Here is a 22,252-nt window from a genome sequence, read left to right as displayed (position 1 = left end):
CAAGTCTATTTCTGAAGGTTGCTTGTGAATTAAATATCAAATTGTCTGATTTTAAAGAATGGTATAAAATCATGCATAGTCTTCATCACTTTAAAGATATACCTAATAAGCAGATACTTATAATAGCAGGGCATTCTTTTGTTGAACTTTGGAGAAATAACTTAAGGTCCCATTATTATCATAAACTTAAGGGATGAATTCTGAAGCTAGCTGATTTTATTTATCTTTTATTAAGAATAACATTTTCTTACCTTGTCTACCCATTCTGAGATGACATGCTGTTAAGAGTTCATATTTTCTTTTTGTACTGAATATGGGAGGTGGTGTCCAAATTTATTGTTTCTTCACTTGCAAATGGGTATACATGGTGTTTCCTCTTGAACTATTTTCTGGGCTGCCCAGATCCAGAAGGTGGTTTGTTCATAGAATTGAAAAAAGCATGTTTAGGCTATGGTACTTGAGAATATGTTAGGCTGTTTTTTTTTTTTTTTTTTTTTTTTTTTTTTTTTTTTTTTGCATTCCAATTCTATAAACCAACTTTAGAATACACACAAAATGTATCTAGCAAACTGTCATTGGTGGCAGATAGAGTAACAGGGCTATGAGCTGTTGCAGAGTTAGGCAATATCTAAATTTTCTCATTTGTTTTCCAATTAACAAATTACACTGCTTTGCCATTATTCTCAGCCTAGGAGTCGATATGTTCTATTCCTTCTACTACCTTATTGTTTATTTTGCAGATCCGTTGTTTATTGTGTCAAGTGAGAAAGACTACAAACAGGAAAATATCCAAGCCATCCTGAGTCGAAGCAGACTGGTAGGTCTGATTCATCCATTAAGGCAGTCTAGCCAAACTGAACCATTTAGTTTGGCTAACTGCACTGATAAGATTGATTTAACAGATCTTCACTGGATTTTATATTGTGCAGAAATTACTTTGCCATGATTTCTGGGAGACAAGGCATCTTGATACTTGTGGCTAATGTGAGGATTGATTAGCTAGTAGTGACTACAGGACTCGTTATAATCTAACTTATTTCAATGGGAAAAGTAATGTATGTCTGTATTAAAGGATTTCAAGAAGTACAAAAGCATATACAGTTTAAAATAAATTCTAACCTTTTGTTCCCTTCACAAAATCATCCATTGTCATCAGTGTTTTGGGTGTCTTTCTAGAGATATTCTATGCATATACCAATTACCCTCCTTTCTATGCCATATATACTCTTTTGCACCTTTTAAAGAAGTTTACGGTATAAGTAAACTACTTTAGAAAATCGATGGTATAATTTTTGTCCTCTTTCTCCCTGCCTCTCTGTCCTAAAATTAGAGAAAAGTCCCTAGGTTTAGAACCATGTTCAGTAACCTGATCCATTACCCAAGATATTCTCTATGTTGGAGCAAGGCAGATCCCATCCCGTCATTCATCAGTCGGGAATGGAAAGGACACGAGGAGAAACACAGAGAAGCTCTCCGGCAACTTGCTGCGTAAGTGTCAAGTAGCTTCAGCTGCTACTTATGTTTTCTTTCATTCTTTTAAACTTATGTTTTCAGTAATGATTTTTTCTTATCAAAATATTTATTTATTCTGCATTATTTAAAAATGTACAATTGTAATGTTATACCTAGGCCAATTGATCCCAAATTCTCTCTCTTAACCCCATGGATCAAAATGAGCCTGATTCAGGCACAATGGTTATAAGTTTATGGGTTAGTAGATGTTCTCAGAAGATTGGAATGAATATATACATTTTAAATGACAACTTGCCACCAAAGGTTGAGGTGACTGAATTTGGTGTTCCTTTGATCTATCAGAAATTGCAAGTGAACTTTTCTGCTAGTATCTAAATATTTTTTTTGGAGACTTGTAACCAAAGTACCTTCAGAGGCAAGTCTTTTGAATTATTTATTCTTTTAATTATTTACAAGTTAATACCTAAATTTTTTAGAAAGTCTACCTTACAATCTGGGTATAAAAAGTTGTATTTAAAACTTTGTTATTAGCATGTGCTATTAATTAAAATTGGGGCATTTTTTTTAAACGTGGGATTTCATAAATCAACTCTTTTCTTAACTTTTACTTCCTCTTGTTAGCTCCTAGTTTCCAGGCTCAGGGAAAGTAATTATATCTAGTCTGAGATATAGGTCAGTCAGACGCATGTTATAGGAGATTTTGCTCTCAGTCTGAGATACCCTTGTATCTCCTATTTTATGGACATAGAAATATTAAATATAAATTATACTTGAGAATGATGCGTTAGACTTGAATAATGTTCTCCTGCTTCATTTTAGAACTGACACTTCTTTTCAGATCAAAGAAGTTTATGAAGATCCTGATGTTACTGGAAAGAATCGTTATAAATATTTTGAGAGGTAAAAAGTAGTTTTAATGAATATGAGTACTGATATTATTAGAGAACCTCTTTACGGTGGTGATAGTAGCTATCATTTTTAAGTACATGCAATGTGCCAGGCACCACTTTAAGTGCTTTACAAATATATTATTAATTTTCACAATAGAAATGTAATATTGGATATATGATTCCAATTACCAGTAAGGAAGCTGAAACCAAGGGAGGACCAATAAATTGTTCAAGATCACATAAGTTAGTAAATGGCAGAGTTGGGATTCCAACAAAGTCTGTCTGACTGCAGAGGTACTAAATTGCAAAAAAAGAATGTGTGTTTGAGAACAAAATGAAGTCATTAGATGAAGTATGAGGTATGGTAGAGACACCACAACAGTCATAGTGCAATGAGCAAATAGATGACATTTGTGTGAATGTTGCCAAACGTGGTCAAAAGGTTCACATTGTTTCATTTGTGATTAATAATCATAAACTCAAATCAAATTAAAATAAAGTAAGGGTTTTCCTGTGGGTCTTTTCTGAATTAGAAAAATAGTCTTGATATCATATCTACATAAGTTTTCTTGAGAAAGTAAATTTATAATACACATTATTATTTATGAACAAACTCCTTATGGAAATTTTATGATATTGACTTATTCAGAGAAAAGTTAAATTTTTAACTTAAATTCCTAGACTTTGGGGGAAGTTTTTAAAAGTAATTATTGGAAATTTCAGAATGTCTCAGGGCTTGAGACATTGATGGGAGCTAACAACCAGCTGAAGCTCAACTATATGGCACTGCTTCTCAAAGTGTACCTTGTTTCCCATCTGAGGAAAAAACACTAGAATGTTTATTTAAAATGCAGATTCATTGGCCCTTATATCTACTGAATCTCATGGGCTAGACTTGGGAATTTGTACTTTAAATCAGAATCTCCCCACTCCTCAGTGGTTTTGTGTGTGTCAAAAGTTTGAGGATCACTAACAGAGAAGCTCACTGATTTTAAGGATCAAATGATAAAGTTGGAAGCTTAGTGAACACACAATGCAAAAATCTCACATGTTTGTGTCCACCCCCCCAGGCCTTTCCTTCCGTTCTATCAACAGATGCCACTCAATGTTGTTTTTGCAGCAAACAAGTAAGTAACCATTATTTTAAATGTTTTTTTCTATTTTATTTTATTTGTTGTTTGCTTCCAATTTGTTTCCAGAAGATAGTTTTCTAAATCAATGTTTTTCAAATTGTGAATCACAAACTGCTTATGAGCAGCATTTTAAAAAATGAAATAGAAGAGAAAATATCCAAAAGCACCAGGCATATCGAGGGTAAGTTGTTCTTTACTTCCAACTTTTGTTTTGGATAGATATATACATATGTTCATATGTATGTAATGGTTATGATGTAGAATCAAAACCATTTCATTATGAGTCATGGTGAAAATAGAAGTTAAAAAATGCTTTAAATGACCTCTTTTGCTTTCCTGAAACACACACTTATCTGACAACAGTTTTTCAACATTTCATCAAGAAAACTCATCAATCATTAAATATTTTTTGAATACTAGAATTTTATAATTTAATATTCATCTAACCTACACAAATTGCTGTGGTATGCAAAGATAAATAAAACATGGTTTTTGTCATACAAGGAGTGAACCAGGGTAAAAGGGAAATAATGGATAAGGGCCAAATCTAGGATTAATGTACAGTTCTCAGTCTTTTGTTTTAAGTCAAGGCAGCAGGTTAGGTAAAATGTCCTATTAAAAATCTAATTTTTGCTATATTCTTTTCTGTGTCAAAACTTAATATTTCTGTAAGAGAAAAAAATACAAGGTATTTATGAAATGATCAGGAAAAGAAACCTTTTCTATTTTATTAAAATTTTCTAAAGTCTCAAATTTCTGAATATTTAGATAAGGTTTGGCTTCCAGACCAGCATTTAAAGGATATGGTTACTCCTGATCATATGCCATATTATGGGATATACCATAGGATGTATGTTATAAAATGTCAATGGTCCTCAAGGTAACTGTCAATTATGATTCCAGTTCTCTTCTGATTTTTAAAGACTGTGTATGGACACCTTTGGCTCTTACGTAGATGGAGAATAGATTCCTTTAAAGACTGTGTATGGACACTGTAAGCTCTTACGTAGATGGAGAGTAGTAGAAACATTTCTTTTCCTAGGTAGAAACTGCTGTCTGTGTACTCAGGAACAGCTGCAGACTTGTTTTTCATGAATGTTTTTTTTGAGCAAAGGGGGAGCTATGAGACAGGTGGATCATTCCTTAAAAGCAGGCTCACTTGATCACCGGGTTTGGAGGTCATTTTTACATCAAGTTTAAAAGTTGTTCAGTTAATTGTGGGGAGTTCTGAGGTCTACAGTGATAAACACTGGGCCTCCCATTCCTTCCTAAATAACTGGCATAAGGGATAAGGAGTCCCACTGAGAGTTAAACCATGACAGTTGACACTCTAGATGGTCTCTATCTTTCTTAGAAGTGTTTAAAGAACAAATCATATCCCCTAGTAAAGTCAACTCTGGAATTTAGGGAGGGTTGAGTTTCTGAGCAGTGAGGGAAATTCTACCTTATATTAGCAGGGATGCACCTGTCTGGGGACCAGCTGGCCTTCTCCAGCCACACCCTTTTCATGGCTGGCTGTTGGAGTCGTTACTTTGAATTCTATGTCAGCATCTTGGAGAAGAGGATAAATAGCTAATATTTTAAAATGTTCAATGGTGGTTTCCAGTTCCACATACAAAGAGCTTTGAAGTTGCCACTCTGTCCCAACAACAAGTAAAAAGCTGAACAGACTGAAAAATCAACTATTTTTCTTGGTTCTGTAAGAGAGGGGATGATGCAGGGCAAACTGCTATCCCAAGATTAGAGAGAAAGACAGGAAAATACAGGGAGTAATGGCTTCTCAGAACGGGGTTCATGAATGGAAACTGCCCTAGGAACTAGTCCCAGGTGGCACAACCTGAACCATAATCGCCAAATTGCTGGAAACTCAGTGTGGAAAACTTTGAGAATTAAAAACTCCAGAAGAACCTTCTCATGGGGAGCTTCCACAATTTTGTGAGACTTAACTTCCAGGAGCTCAACCAGATTATAATAAATATTGGAGAAAAATCCCTTCATGCTTCTGGCAGGGGGAGAGGAAAATAAATCATTTTGAAATATGTCAGAGCACTCTGTTTTTCTTAACAAGGTCAGACCTCAGTAGAAACTAGTTAACCAGAGCTTAAATTCCTGGGGTAGTATCAGAGCCTAATTGACCTGGAGGAGGGAACTATCCAGCTCCAGTTCCCTCTAGCCATCCTGCCCCCATCTAAAAGGGGACGAAAAAAATGATAAACATGAAGTTCACAGTCCAGAGGCACAGGCTCACTAAAAGACTGACACCTAATCATAGAATGATATAATGCTTCCCTCTCTACACCTTACCACCATATTACTAAAGACCTATCTACAATATTTCTTCTTGCCCAGTACATCATGTCTAGCTGTCAAGTAATTACAAGGCATACTGAAAGGCAAAAAACAATTTGAAGAGGGAGCATGAACATAAGAACCAGACCTAGCTATGGTTAACATGCTAAGGGCTCTAATGAATAAAGTATATAGCATGCAAGATCAGATAGTCAATCTAAACAGAGAGATGGAAATAAGAAAGAACTAAAAAAAAATGCTAGAGATTAAAAACACGGTAACAGAAATGAAGAATGCCTTTGATGGGCAATGCTTAGAGGGAAATTTATAGCATTGAATGCATACATCAGAAAAGCAGAAAGATCTAAAATTAAATGTCTAAGCTTTCACCTTGGGAAACTAGAAAAAGAAGAGCATATTAAATCCAAAGTGAGCAGAAGAAAAGAAATAATAAGAATTATAGTATAAATCCATGGAATTGATCAAGGAAATCAATAGAGAAAATCAATTAAACCAAAATCTGGTTCTTTGAAAAGATTACTAAAACCAATAAGTCTCTAGCCAGGCTAACTAAGAAAAAGAAAAAGAGGCCAGCATTACCCTAAAACAAAAACCAGACAATGCTATTAAAAAAAAAAAGAAGACTACAGACCAATATTTCTTGTGATCATAGGCATGAAATTCCTCAACAAAATATTAGCAAATAGAATCCAACAATGTATTAAAAAAGTTATACACCACAACCAAGTGGTAGGTATCTCAGGTGTTCAAGGCTGGTTTAGCATTTAAAAATCAGTTAACATAATCCATCCCATCAACAGGCAAAAAAAAGAAAAATCACAGTAAAAGTATTTGACAATATTCAATACCCATTCATGATAGAAACTTAGTAAACTAGGAACAGAGGGGAACTTATTCAACTGAATAATGTACAAAAAACCTCCATCATACTTAATGGTCAGAAACTCAGAGCTTTTCCAGTAAGATCAGGAATAAGGCAAGGATATCTCCTTTCACCATTTCTTTTCAGCATTGTACTGGAAGTCCTAGCTAATGCAATAAGACAAGAAAAGGAAATAAAAGGTATACAGATTGGGAAGGAAGAAATAAAATTGTCTTTGTTAACAGATGAATGTTCATTTGTGTAACAAATCAAAAAGAATTGACTCTAAAAATACCTTCCTGGAAATAAATGATTATAGCAAGGTTGTAAGATACAAAGTTAATATACAAAAGTCAGTTGCTGAACAAGTAGAATTTTAAATTGAAAATGATACTATTTATATTAGCAACAAAAAATGAGAAATAGGTATAAATCTAATAAAATATACATAAGACCTATGTGAGGAAAACTTCGATGAAAGAAATCAAATGACTAAATAAATAGATATTCTACATCCTTGGTTAGAAAGACTCAATATTGTCAAGAGGTCAGTTCTTTCCAATCTGATTTATAGATTCAATGTAATCTCAGTCAAATATCTGTAAGTTATTTTATAGATTTTGGCAAACTGACTCTAGAGCTTACAAAAAGAGGTAAAAGACCCAGAATAGTCAACACAGTAGTCAAGGAGAAAAACAAAGTTGGAAGACTGGCACTTTCTGACTTCAAGACCTACTATAAAACTAGTAATCAAGACAGCGTGGTATTAGAGGAAAAAATAGACAAATAGATCAAGGAAATGGAATAAAAAGTCTAGAAATAGACCCATATAAACATAATAAACCAATCTTGGACAAAAGGAACAATAGAGCAAAGTTAGTCTTTTCAACAAATGTTGCTGGAACGACTGGACATACACATGAACCTAGACACATACCCTAACACCCTTTAGAAATATTAACTCAAAATGGGTTACAGACCTCCGTGTAAAATGCAAAACTATAAAACCCTTAGAAGATAAAAGGAAAAAACTAGATGACTCTGGGTGTGGTGATGACTTTTTAGATATGACACCAAAGGCACAACCCATTAAAGAAATGATAGATAATCTGGACTTTATTAAAATTAAAAACTTCTGCTCTACAAAAGACAATGTCATTAGAATAAGAAGGCAAGTAACAGAATGAGAGAAACGATTTGCAAAAGATAAAAGACTGTTATCCAAAATATGCAAAGAACTCTTAAAACTCAACAATAAGAGAATAACTTTAAAAAGGGCCAAAGACCTTAACAGATACCTCACCAAAGATGATTAAGAGATGGCAAATAAGCATTGGAAAAGATGCTCTGAATCATATGTCATCAGGGAAATATAAATTCAAACAGTGAGCTACCACTACATACTTCTTAGAATGGCCAAAATCTAGAACACTGACAACACCAAATGTGGAGCAGCAGGAACTCTCATTCATTGCTGGTGGGAATACAAAATGCTACAGCCACTTTGGAGACAGTCTGGCAGTTTCTTACAAAACATAACTTTTAACATATGATCCAGCAACTGTATTCCTTGGTATTTACCCAAAGGGGTTGAAAACTTACATCCACTAAACAAAAACAAAAACAAAAACCTACACACAGATGCTTATAGCAGCTTTACTCATAAATGCCCAAACTTGGAAGCAACCAGGATGTCCTTCAGCAGGTGAATGGATAAACTGTGGTATATCCAAAGAGTGCAATATTATCCAGCACTAAAAGGAAATAAGCTGTCAAGACATGAAAAGACAAGGAGGCACCTTAAATACCTATTACTAAGAGAAGACGACAATCTGAAAAGGCTGTACACACCATATGATTCCAACTATATGACATTCTGAAAAAGGCAAATCAATGGAGATTAATAAAAAATAATTATTGGTTACTAGAGTTGTGGGGAGTTCGAGAGAGATGAATAGGAGGAGCACAGAGGATTTTTAGGGTAGGGAAAATACTCTATATGATACTATAATGGTGGATACATGTTATTATACATGTATACATATATATGTAAAGATTTGTCCAAACCCATAGAATGTACAAAACCAAGTGTGAACCCTAGGTAAACTATGGACTTGGGGTGATTATGATGTCAATGTAGGTTCATCACTTGTAGCAAATGTACCACTCTGGTGAGTGATGTTGATAATGGGGAAGCTATGCATGTGTGGGGGAAGGGGGTACTATATATGGGAAATCTCTGTACCTTCCTCTCTGTTTTGCTGTGAACCTAAATCTTCTCTTAATGTCTTTAGAAATTGCGAACATTTGATGGAGTATGTGCTAACAGAACAGAATTTGCTAGCTTTCGTAGCCTCTATATGTGTGTAGTTTTGTTGGAATCAAGAAGGAAAATTTAGACGACTTGTGATTATGGTCAGCAGTGCATGCTGCTGGTGCCTGGGCAGTAATGGAGGAGGAAGGGCTTGGATTGAGGGTCTGTAGAGCAGCAGTGGCTACTGGAAGGATAACAAAACCAGAGTGAGTGAGCCTGAGGATGGGATCTAGGACAAAACAGGCTCAAGCTAAAGAGAGAACAGAGGTGGGGCCTTTCTGGTTTGGAGTCCTGATCAGGGAGAGGTGGGAAAAAGATCAATTCATTGTTCTTTCTTATTCACAGTTTACTCTTCCTTAAACCAACTGAAATGGAGAAAAAAAGAATAGGTTAGAGAAAAATAATAAATTAGGAAAGAAACTGTATTACTTTACACCATAGGAATTCCATGTACTTAGCATTCCTACTTTCCAGCTTCTCTTCCAACCCAGCTGGAAGGATCCTTTCATAAGAAAGCCTAGTCAGAGGATTCATTAGACGTTATCACAATCTTAGCACATTTGATCTGATGGTTCAAATGCATAATTATTTAATTTGAAAAAACAAGAATTTATTTTCTTGATTCAAGCTATAATAATGTTATAATGTTATATAATGTTATAATAATATTGATATGAGCTGGAATGAGGTAAAGCTGATTTGAAGTGATTTCCTCAAGTAGAACTTTTATAGTAGAATAATTTCTGCTGAAATCATAAGAAACTCTAAATACTATGTTTGTCTACATGTTGGAACTTCGTAGCAACTGTTGCAAAATTTTTTCAATACCCATTAGAATTCAGCATTAAAAATGACTTAAAGTAGTTTCCAAACAGGTTCTAGCTGGTTTGAGGTGCATTTTTCTTAGAGCTAAATTGTATATGCTGTGCTCACAAATAAGCACCTCCCATTGCCTTTGACTATTTTTGAAAATGGAAATCTCTCTCTTTTTTTTGCCATTATATTCAGTCGTTTATTGTTTATGTAATTTAAACAATTCTTTTACCAACTAGAAAAAAATGTTTTCTTTTAAATGGAAGTAGCTATATATATATTTTTCTTCCTCATTTTAAGGACAAATTCAGGTTAAAAAAAGTTAGAAAATTTAGAAAACTATAAACATGAAAAAATTCTCTCTGTAATCTTACTATCCAGAAATAATTGCTGTTATTATTTTATTGTATACCATCTAAGCATTTTTGTATACACAAAAGCGCAGTTTTTAAAAACATAAAAATATACTTCTGTTATATATACTGCTTTATAGTTTCCCTTTTTTCCTACCTTACATGAAATCATGGACATTTATATGTGCTCATAAATATAGGTTACACTGTTACTTTTAACAGCTGCATAAATTCTATTATCAGTATGTCATATTATTGTAAACAATTTTTCTATTGATGGTGATTATTAAGTTTATAATATTTTACTCTTATAAATGAGACTTAATGAACATGTTTGCATATATTCTTTGTACACTTGTTCAGTTATTTCCTGGAATAGGTTCCTAGGAATTTGCCTAAGCCAAGGAATATTTTAAGGTTTTGATATATATTGATCAGTTTCTTGTTAGTTGGGTTGTACCTATTTGTATTTCCATTAACCATTTATGAGGATGCTTATTTCTTTACAACTTCATCAATGCTATATACTTTCAATCTTTTAAATCTTTGCCTATATGATATAATAGAATAACATCCTGCTATTTTGATTTGCTTTTCTTTGATTACTAGTTGTGTTCTTATTATCATTTCATGTTTGTTAGAAGTTTTACTTTTTGTTTTGCGAATCGTTCTTTACCCATTTTTTTCTGTGGGTATTTAACTGTCTTATTGCTTTACAAAGGCTTTTTATATAGAAAGACTTTAATTTTTTATCATATATGTTGCAAAACCTATTTTCAAGTTTACTATTACCATTTTAGATTTGTTTCTAATATTTCGAGGTATGGAAGTTTCAACTTAAACTTAATTCTTTTGGTCATTTCCTTTTACAGTTCCTGGCTTTTGAGCCATGCTTTAAAGGATTTTCACTCAAAGATGAATTTACTTATGCTCCCTACTGATGCTTTTATAGTTTCATTTTTGCATTAAATAATTTAAATTATCTGGAATTACTTTCTGTGCAAGAGATGAGGTTTTATTTTCTTTTTTCTGCTCCAGTATTTGTGTTTCTGAAACAGCTAAAATTGAGTGTGTAACTAAAAGAAGAGAAGGAGGAAACCAGGGGAGTAGCAATTCCAAATAGGTTCAGAAGTAACCGTATGACATCCTAGAATCTACCCTTTATAGCTTTGTTCTACAGCCCTATCCAATGATGCACAGATTAGTAGGCATTTTTGTGAGTGCATCTAGGTTTTTAGGCAGAAGTGAGAATAACAAGGCAATTCTCTCAAGATTATTGGGCATAGTCCTGGTTACACTAGATTTATAAATTTGTGCCTGTCAATATTTAGAGGGGGAAGTTCTTAGTGAAGCTCAAGAATTTATTTCTTCTTGATTACATAATATTTTAAATGATTGTATCAGGTTTTAATTTTAAAAATAATTTCCCTTTTAGGATGGAGCCATTTACTTTTCTTCCTGCTTCCACTAAGTACCCACCTATGCTTTCAAAGTACACTGTGGGCACTCAGACCGATTATCGTGATGCTGATGTTCAAACAGATCCATATTCTCCTGAATATGTAGTATATCAAGATTCAATTCCTGAGCTTTTGACCCTGGCTACTCTGACTTGGGGTGAGTTGGTAATTCTCTTGAATAAATATTTGTAGATGGCAGTCCTGATAACCATGCCGCTATTGAGTTCCTAGAAATTAAGAGCACATAGAGACAACTACGGTTTAAAATTTTGCTATTTAAAGAATCTTGTTCAGTAAAGCTACTTCATAGACTTATACTTTTCTGATACTTTTGTTCAAAGAGAGATATACTCTTTTCACTGTAAGGAGAATTGTTGTACTTTATCCCTGAAGCTGAAGTTATATTTTGGCTTAATCTTTTCCCTATCAATACTCTTTAATTTTTAATTAAATTAATTGAAGTAACTTTGGCTAATAACATTATATAATTTTCAGATATACAAGATTATAATTCAACAACTGTGTCTAATTATGGAAGTCTAGTTTCCTCCCATTACCATGTATTCAACCCCTTTTACCCACTTTGCCCTCCCCCTCCCCCTTTCCCCCCTGGTAACCACCATTCTGTTGACTGTCTCTATGAGTTTGTTTTGTTTGTTTGTTACTTTTTGTTTTATATTCCACACATGAAAAAGGAACCCATGTACACTATTGGTGGGAATATAAATTAATGCAGCCACTATGGAAAATAATTTGGAGGTTCCTCAAAAAATGAAGACTAGAAATACCATATGATCCAGAAATTCCTCTTCTGGGTTTTACCCCCCAAATATTAAAACACTTATTCATAAAGATACATGTACTCCTGTGTTCCTTGAAAGATTATTTATAGTAGTCAAGACATAAAAACAAAGTGTCCATTGATGGATGATCGGATAAAGAAGGTACAATATATGTGTGTGTACACACATGCACACACATATATATACATATATATAATGGAATACTACTCAGGCATAAAAAAGGAAATATTTCCATTTGTAACAACACAGATGGCCCTTGAGAGTATTATGCTAAGTGAAATAAGTTAGTCAGTTTAATTTCATGGTTGCTTTGCTGACTACTCACCTCCTTCCTCTTTCTCTCAGTGAATGAACTCCTTTTCACTCCTTATTTACCCATAAGCCTCTTTTGAGTGTATTACTGAATATGCATTTCAACATATATATATATATTATCTTACTTTGCCAAAATAATTTAGAATTTTAAAAGCTCTCTTATATGCCTTATTAGATGATTTAGATGATATCTTTTGATATTATCTCCAAAATGCTAATATCTCTCAGGCTCAGAAGTTCACTCTTATTGTGTAATAAAGTCTGGCCTAAGCCTATATTATGTGAAACTATAAAAATTAATAGATGAAGAGACTTTTAGAAATTATTAGACATTAGCTTTCAGACTCACCTGATTGTAGCTAGGAAACTGAGAACCAGAGAGGACGACTCCACCAGGGTCACAGAGATGGTACAGTGTAATGATTTTTGTTAAAATGAGATTCCTTTCTTTCCCCATTGTACTGGATTGCTTTGATCAAGTCTGCATCACAGGCAATGAAGATGTTTGCATCTGAGCTCTAGTTTTGATTCATGTTTCCTGGCTCTCTTTATGAATCCAGAGCAAGCATTCTTGACACCTGTGCTTTAAAGTAGAGGCTCTATTTTCAGGTCTAGATGACAGATTAAAAATATGCTGAAAGCTTTCCTTTCTGCACTGAACATAGAAAAAAATATACTGTAAAAATGAATAAACACATAGTTGCACTTAAAAACAAGGAAGAAAATTTCCACAGTCTAGAAGTGAAGATGTCTTCCTAAAAGAGATAACTGGGAAGCTGAGCTGATGAGGCACTTTGAATGGTGGGGAGCCAAATGCAAGTTACCTGCCTGAACTGGAGAAGGCAGTAATCTTTCTCCTGCCCACAGGTGGGACCAAAGTCCAAGCCTGCCCTGAGTCAGGTGCTCCTTCCTGCCTGGGTCCTTGGGCTTTATCTCTTGGTGTGACGTGGGTGTACATTGAATTACGGTAAGACAAGAGCCAGGTCTGCTAAAGCAAAAGGCCTAGGCAGAGCTCAGAAATGTTTTACTAGGGCAAAAAGTCTAATCTGGAGCCCTGCCCCTGGCACTGCTTAGGTTGAAGTGTTATGAAAAGCCTCTGTGAGTCAGGCCTACTCTCTCATTTGTGAGGTCATAGGTAGGAGTTCAAGTGGAGGCCCACTTACTATTTGTATAGATGTTTAAAAATTATAAATAGAGCTAATATCTATTCCGTATCATGAGGGGGCCTATCATGCATGCATATGATTATCCCACTTTGCATTTCCAATCTCTGTTTACAAATCCCTGCAAACAGCTGCCACTTGGCCACCCCTTGGGCTTATGGGTGAACAGACGGCAGCATATAGTCTGCCTTCCGGAGTCTGAATCCTGAGAAGAAGCCCCTGTCAATTTGGAAAGTGGGTTTGAGGACATTTACGGAAGGAATTTCAGAGTCTCTAAGGGTAGGAGTAAATCCAGGTGTGCATAGTCCCTAGGGCTCCTCACATTGTGATGAAGGGCAGAGCTCTAAAGAATGAGGTCACAAAGCATCTAAGGAACACAGACACTGGGAAAATTTTTTGAAAATGGAAGAATAAACTCTTGAGCAAACAAAGCAAACGGAGCGATCTGAAAAGGACTTAGGAAGTACTTTTATATCCCCAAAGAGATAATGGGGGAAATAGCAACGATAAAAACAAGAATGGGAGCTATAAAAAAGAACTAATTGAAATCATTGGATTTAATTAGCTTTTGACTTTATTAGAAAATTGTGAGTGGAAATTTCTAAGTTAAAAAATTCAAAGGTAACCTTTGAAAAAGGAGAAATTTATTATTTCACAATTGATAGGAAAAAAGGAAATAACAGAGCAGAAAAGAGTGGGGAGCAACGAAAAAAACATGAAATAGAAAATACATAGTAAGATGTCAGAAAAGTGTTCATATATTTTAGTAATCTAAATATGTAAAATTGACTTAAACTTGCCTATTAAAAAACACGCTTGGGTTGGATTAATAAAAACCTAGCAAAAACAGCTTGCTAATTAATATTAGACCAAAATTAATCAGAAAATGATAAAAGGAAGGAATGAAGGAATAGTAATAAAAGGAGTAATCCACTAGAAGATGTATCTGTGATGAACCTGTGTGTACCCTACATAGACTCAAAACGTGTAATGCAAAAATTGATTGAATCACAAGGAGAAATGGACAAATCCCTATTCATGTGGATTTTAATGCCCTTCTTTTAGATTAAACTATCAAAAGCAGAGGTGATCTGACGATGATTAAAGTGCCTCGTATAAAAGAGTTTGTATATGGTAGGTCATGGCCAGACCTGCTGTAGATCTAACTCTGTGTTAGGAAATTTAACGTGGAAATACTTGGTTGTAGCATTACAAGGAAATAATAATGGTTCTGGGCATCTTTGACCTGGGAGATTCCTTACTCCTTATATTTAATTTCCTTACATTTATATTCATTTGATTCATCAGAAAGATGCCATTATAATCTAGTGAGGAGAAGGAGGTCTTTTCAATAAATGGTGACGAAACAATTAGATATCCATGTGCAAAGAATGAACTTTGATCTGATTCCTACCTCAATGTAGTTCCATTTAAAAAAAAAAAACAACAGGTGTGTATGTGTGTGTGTGTGAGAGAGAGAATTGATAACATGATCTAAAATTAATATGGAAATGTGAAAGTGTTAAAAGTAGCCAAGGCAAATATGAAGAAACAGAATCACATACACTACCAGATATAAAGATTTACAGTAAAGAGAGTGGTATATTCTTAAAGATAGACAAATAGATTATTGTTACACAATAAAGTGCAGAAACTAACTCACATAAATATTATCTGACAAGACTATGATGGCACAGCAGTGCAGTTGAAAAAAAAATGATCCTTTCAATACATAGTGCTGAGTCAATTAGATAATAATCTTGAAAAAAGTGACTCTTGATTCCTACTTCGCACCACAAAACAAAATCAATCCTAGAGGTTAAATGTGAAAGGTGAAACAATAAAACTTTTAGAGGGAATCATAAGAAAATATTTTTGCGAACTTGGGCAGGCAAAAATTTTATTAAATAGGACAAAAAAATGCTAACTATAAAGAGAAAAATGAGAAATTAGATCACATTAAAATTAAGAACCTCTATTTCCCAAAAAACACATTAAGATAGTGAAGAGGCAAGCCACAGATTGGGAGAAGAGATTTTCAATGCCTATATGAAATGGAAGACACAGCTAGAACACATAAAGAAATCCTAAAAATCAATAAGGAAAAGACAACGCAATAGAAAAATAAGCAAATGCTGTGAGCAGGCACTCAAAAAGGATTTTCAAATGGCCAATTAACACGAAACAGTGTTCAACTTGCGTAGTTACATCAGGGAGCTGCTAATGAAAACTTTGGTGTGATACTACTATGCGCATACCAGGAAAGCTGGTATTAAAAAGATTGATGTTACCAAGTGGTGATAAGGATTTGAAACAAAGAAAATTTCATATACCGCATGTATATGTTACAGCTATTTTTTGAAACCTGGTTGGTAGTATCTTCTAAAGCTGAACTCACTCATATCTATGACCCAGGAATTTCATTCCTAGCTATATACTGAAGAGAAGTGAGTACTTGGTTCTACTAAAAAAATGCATCAATATAGTCACCAAAAGACAAGTGCAAAAATGTTCATAGCAACACTATTCATTGTAATTGCAAACTAAAACTAACCCAAATGTCCATCAACCACAGAATGGATGACTAAAATATAGTATATTAACACATTGGAATATTATATAGCAATGATAATGAAAGTACAACTACATGTAACCACATGGGTGAATCTCACATATATGACACTAAGCAAAAGAAGTAAAACACAAAAGCGTACCTATACTTTGATTCCACTTACATAAAGCTCAGAACCTATCAACCCTAAATATATTAGGAATCAGGATGGTGGAAGAGACTGGGAGGGATTATGATGAGCATTCTATGGTTCTAGTAATATCATTTCCTTGATCTGAGTGCTGCTTCTGTGGGATGTTCATCTATGTACCTTTCTGCACGTATGCTATACATTAATAAAAATTGTATGTAAATAAGTGAAAAATAATGACAGTGAAAAAGGTTGACACTGTAAGCACTAAGAAAAAAAGTATTAAGAGCTTACTCTATGCCAAGAACTATTCCAAGTGCTTTTCTATTTTTAACTTATCTTCACAAGTTAAGTGAATAATAACATTTAAATCAGAAATTAATGCTATAGATCTTTTAAAAGACAAAAGAAAAAACAATTATTAGGACCAAAAATAATTTTTTTGATAAAGATTAATAAAATAGCCAGATCTCTATAGGAAACATTGAGACAAAAGACAGAACATGCAAACAAAAAGTATTAGGACTAGAAGAGGGACTTAACTTCAGAATATGTTATCTGAGAATTATAAGAGAACACTATGCATATTTTTGCCCTACCTTTTAAAACAGATAGATTATACAATTTTAAAAGAAAATATAAATTACCAAGTTGGTTTCAAGAAGAATTAGCAAACATGAATAGAAGAATAACTGTAGAAAGTGACTTGGTAAAACAAAAATAAATCCTTTTAAAAGCACCAGACCTAAGCAGTTTACAGGAAAGTTTACCACTCCTTTAAGGAATAAATAAGCTTAGTTTTGTGTAAATTCTTCCAGCAAAAAGAAAGAAAGAATAAAAGTTAATTTATTTATTTTATGAAACTAGTATAGCCTTGATTTGAAAACTGAATAAGGATAATAATTGAAAGGAAAATTACAGAGCCATCTCACATATGAAGAAAATGCAAAAATTCCAAGTAAAATATCAACGATCAAATCTTGAAGTATTTAAAAAGGATAACTTATCATAAGCATGTGGGTTAATCACATAAATTCCAATTTATAATACAATACCAGAAAACCGACCAATGTAACTTAACCATTTAAACAGAAAATATAGAAAAAATGCTTTGATAGATGCAAAAAAAAAAAAAAAAGTGATAACATTCAACATTCATTCAAGATATACACTCTAAATAAACTGGAATCAGAAGGAAATTTTAGTAACCTCAATAAACATAATACTAAAGATGAAACTTTAGAACTTTTTAAAGTAAAGAAAAAGACAATGATCCCTTTATCAACACTATTATTTAGTAATGTAGAGAAGATCCAAGCCCAGGGCTTACTAAGCTAGGCTTTGACCCTTCTCCGCCAGGGACATTTGGAAACATTGGTGGCATTTTTGTATGTGATAATGATTAGGACGCGCTCCTGGCATTAAGACATGGGTTTAGGGGGTGGCCTGGCATGGATACTGAACATCCTGTCCTGCATGGGGCTGCCTGCAGAACAAATAATTGTCTGTCCAGTTTGGCAATAATAGCACCCTGGTTGAGAAATACTGAGTGAGTGTGGTAAGATAAAAAAAAAAAAAATGAGGTATGAGGACTAGAAAGAAGAAACAATACTATATTTGCAGACAGTGCTCATTTAGAAAATCAAATGAAATAAATTATCAGAACTAAGAACTTGAATTTAATTATGAAATCAGCATACAAAATCAGTAGCTTTCCTATACATAAGCAATATCTAATTCGAAATACAATTTAAAAAATCATTTTTAATAGCATTGAATAGAATACCTAGGAAATCACTTAATGAAAACATGGACAAGGCATTTATGGAGAAACATAAATTGTAACCTTCTGCAAGTTACTTTGATATTTCTTTGTATTTCAAAATATAGATTTGTCTAATACAGAACATTTTAAGGTATGATTATTCAGTAGTCTCATAATATTCAAACACTTCCTAGCATCTTACATACAACTAAAATGTCTTCTGGCTAAATTACTAACAAGAAGCAGTGCAGGGCACAGCTGTAAGGAAAATCTGTAGGTTGTTTCCTAAAATCATTTCATCCTGTCATAACCTTTAATTTAAAGGGGTCAGGAACTGAAAGGGAGGGAATAAAATACTGGTAGGTACATGAGTTTGTCTACGTGTTTCTAAAGTATTTTGCTTCATCCTCCAGGTCGAGGTCTCCCGGCAGGACAAGCAGAGGTAGAGATGATAGAACGTGCCCGGGAGAAGCGTGCTTGGGAAGCCACTCTTCCCTCTCTGGGTGACACCTCGCAGTTTGAGAACAGGAGGAAGATGATGGATGCGATGGAGAGGAAGGAGTGGGCCTTCAGAGAGCAGGAGATTGAAAAGTAGGTTCTTGATCACCCAGATATCTGCTCTTCGGTGATGGAAGTAATATTAATACTTTTTTATCTGTAAAGCACTTTTTCAAATGTATAGGTGTAAAAGTATTCCTCAACCTGTAGAGATAGGAAATTGAGTTTCTGGTTCTTTCAAGAAAAACTAACTATAATTTTCTCTTCAGTAATGTAAAAATGTATAATGGCCTCTTTTGTGTGAAGTCCAGCACGAAACCAGACCTGAGCAATTCTTCAAGGCACTTCTGATTCTTCTCTTTTCTCTTTATTATCTGCTCGAGAGTATCACAGAATTCCACTGATTTTTCGCAAATGTCTTTCAACCTGTCCCTTTCTGTTCATTCCCAGTGCTACTGTCCCTAGGTCTTGCTCCTCTTCATATCTATTAAACATCCTCCTCGCTGATCTTGTCTCTTATTCCTCCTGGTACTAGATTCACAGTCAGGACACCTTGGGTTCTAGCTACAGCTAATGGGGCACTATGTATTTAAAAGACAAATTGTGGAATTCTTTAATTAAGACGTGAGCTCACAGCACATAAATAACCATATGCTTAGGTACTTCTAGCTGAGTTTTCAATAATTTTAACTGATGTATTTTTAGTAATGAGATCATCCCTAGAATATGTAGAAATGATGAGAACTGAAAAATGACAACTCCCTAGCAAGAATGGAAAGGACCTATCAAGGTTGTCCTTATTCCAGGCTGTGCTGAGGCACTTTTTGTTTGTAGCAATGATGCCAAAGCCCCTGGCAGTGCGCTAGCGTACAAGAAAGATAGGGACCAAGAGAGTCAGGAACTTGGTTTGGTTCTCAATTCCAAATATATTTACTTTTTTGTAATACCTTCTGATTAATCCTGAATCAGGACTGTGTGGTGTTTTGGTAAAAAGCTTGCAATTTAATAGAAAATAGTGTTTAGAGTAAAGTGAATATCAGATATCCAATCCTGTCTGCAGAAATTTAAATCCATTGCAATTTGAAGATGTATATTCTTATTAGAATGATATTGAAAATATTAAAAATGTATCTGACAAGAATGAAGACATTGCCTTAGAAAGTGAGTATTTTTGTGACACTGGGGATGATTTTAATAAACATGTTTTTGAGTGCTGGCTGTGTGCCAGGCTCTGTGCTGTGAAGTGGAGAAACAGAGAATAGAAAACTGCTGTGCCCTGACACAGCTCCTTATGGTCTACTGCGGTGGCGGAGGGGAGGGTGGGCAGGGATGGGGCAAAAGACCTCCAGACCAACGATTCTTAAGCAGAGTCTATCAGGCAATGTGCTGTCTGCACACAAAGTGCTAGGGGGATCCAGGAGAGAACAATCAGTTCGGTTTGAGGTGGGTGGAGATTTGGGAAAACTACTGAGTAGGTAGCCTCTGAGCTTGGTGTTAAAGGGTAGGAAACAATCAAGTAGGTGATAGGATCAGCAATGACAATGATGATGATTTCATACGACATGTAACATTTATAGAGTACTTACTACGTGCTGGGACTAAGTTCCAAGTCAATAATTCTTGAAGTGTGGTCCAAAGGCCACCAGCATCAGCATTATCTGAGAACTTGTTAGAAATGTAAATTCTCTGGCCCTGTCCCGCACCTGCTGAATCAGGGGTTGGGTGCAGCAATCTGTGTCATACCAAGCCCTTCAGATTATCCGATGTTCTAATACGTCATATATGTTAACTCATTTAATGCTTACAACAGCCTGGTGGGATGGATACTATTATTATGTCCATTTTATGACTGATGAAATTCATATAAGTGATGAAGCAGAGAATTGAACACCTGCCTTTGAATATTCGCTCCATTTATATTCACTTTGAGAAGTTCCTATAGTATGATGTGTTAGCTTGTCTCCAGTCCTTTTGAGTTGAACATTCCTCTCCCTCTGCTGAGGCCTCACTTCTTCCTCGTCATTCTCAATTCTTGTTTATCCTCAGGACTGCTGAGTTAATGGCTGCTGTAAGGAAGCTTTCTCCACCATCCCCTTCCTTTTCCCTGACCAACTGAGAATAGTGCTAGATGTAGGTGCTCTGTTGTTTCTTTTCCCACAGAAGTCTTTTCATCTGGTCTGGTATTTATCTTCTTGTGTTGTAAATGTTGGTTTATATGCCTATTCCACTAGAACAGTGCCTTTTGAGAGAAGGCATTTTATCTTGTTCATTATTGTTTGTTCCCAGCCTGGCATATAGTGAGCACTTAATAAATATTTGGCAAATAAATGATTGTATAAATTACTGTATGAATTCTGAAGTAGGAGTAAAATGTTCAAATCTCTTTTAGGAATGAAAATCTTGACAGCTCTGTGGAACAAAGATTGGAAGGAGGAGAGACTAGACTAGCTAGCGACTCTAGTTCAAATTAGGAGAGATATGATAAAAACGTAAGCTAGGGAACAGATGCAAGAAGTGTTTTAGAGGAAGAATCATTAGAGGAGGGAAGAAGATGTCAGAGAACACATAGATTTCTGGGGAAACAAAATGAGTGGGGTTTTTGAGGTTTTCAGTAGATACCTGGAGATTCAAGTGGACAAAAGTTCTGGTTTAAAATATCTGGGCTGGAGGTAAAGATTTTTAAATTTGTACATAGTTGTATACACATGAGCAAGATAATCCTGAGAAAACAAGGTAAAGGTAAGGGGAAGAGAAACAAGGGTTGACTAGGTACCTATATGTCCCAGACCCTGGCATTTACATATTTACTACTTAAGATAGCATGCCACACCTCATTTTTCTCTTCACTCCTCCTATTACTTAGCCCTCCAGCAACCAGTTAACCTGGACTGTGCATAAACATCTTGTTTATTTAGGCCCATCTGCATAGAGAACCCTTATTTTGCCCTCTCTACCTGGCATGCTCTTCTTCATCCATCAGAACTACACCTATACATATTCCTATTATACAGAAACTCACTGTTGAATTGCTACCCTTGGACCCCCATTTGTCACACTTTTACCAGAGTGGTCTTTTTAAAGTACATGAAAATGATAACAACCTAAAAAGAAGATCCTATTTATGGCAAGTGTTCCCCTTCTCTCTAGTAGAGAACCCTGTTTGAGATACCATATACTTATGGTAATTTATTTTGTAATTTACTTGAAGACTACAGGAGATCCGCCTGGAAGTTCTAAAAGAACTGCTGAAGAAACGTGATGAGAATCAAAACGAAGTGAACATGAGGCACTTGAATGCCCAATGGTTTAAACTGCAGGAAGCAAAGGAGGCAAAATTGGCACAAATTCAACGTGCTTATGTTTCAGGTAATGGTGTGGTATGAACAATGAAGAAAATG

The 22,252-nt window shown here is 34.8% G+C and overlaps 1 protein-coding gene across 7 annotated transcripts in view; it reads left to right on the top strand.

Moving 5' to 3' along the window:
- The window catches only part of CFAP91 (cilia and flagella associated protein 91), a 72,446-nt gene that overhangs the window by 4,527 nt on the left and 45,667 nt on the right, over nucleotides 1-22,252 (top strand). For all 7 annotated transcript variants that reach the window (XR_004950386.1, XM_036219004.1, XM_036219007.1 and 4 more), the window contains exons 2-8: nucleotides 741-817; nucleotides 1,331-1,488; nucleotides 2,293-2,373; nucleotides 3,434-3,490; nucleotides 11,584-11,765; nucleotides 18,770-18,947; nucleotides 22,063-22,220. Coding sequence is in view for 6 of the 7 variants with exons in the window: in XM_036219004.1 (XP_036074897.1) it covers nucleotides 741-817; nucleotides 1,331-1,488; nucleotides 2,293-2,373; nucleotides 3,434-3,490; nucleotides 11,584-11,765; nucleotides 18,770-18,947; nucleotides 22,063-22,220 (891 nt within the window). In the remaining variant the exon portion in view is untranslated. The remainder of the gene's footprint in view (nucleotides 1-740; nucleotides 818-1,330; nucleotides 1,489-2,292; nucleotides 2,374-3,433; nucleotides 3,491-11,583; nucleotides 11,766-18,769; nucleotides 18,948-22,062; nucleotides 22,221-22,252) is intronic.

This window comes from Rousettus aegyptiacus, unplaced genomic scaffold (assembly GCF_014176215.1).
Source record: "Rousettus aegyptiacus isolate mRouAeg1 unplaced genomic scaffold, mRouAeg1.p scaffold_m13_p_4, whole genome shotgun sequence".
NCBI classification, from domain to species: Eukaryota; Metazoa; Chordata; class Mammalia; order Chiroptera; family Pteropodidae; genus Rousettus; species Rousettus aegyptiacus.
Note: the sequence above shows the minus strand (reverse complement) of the source record. Positions and strands in the feature narration are given on the sequence as shown.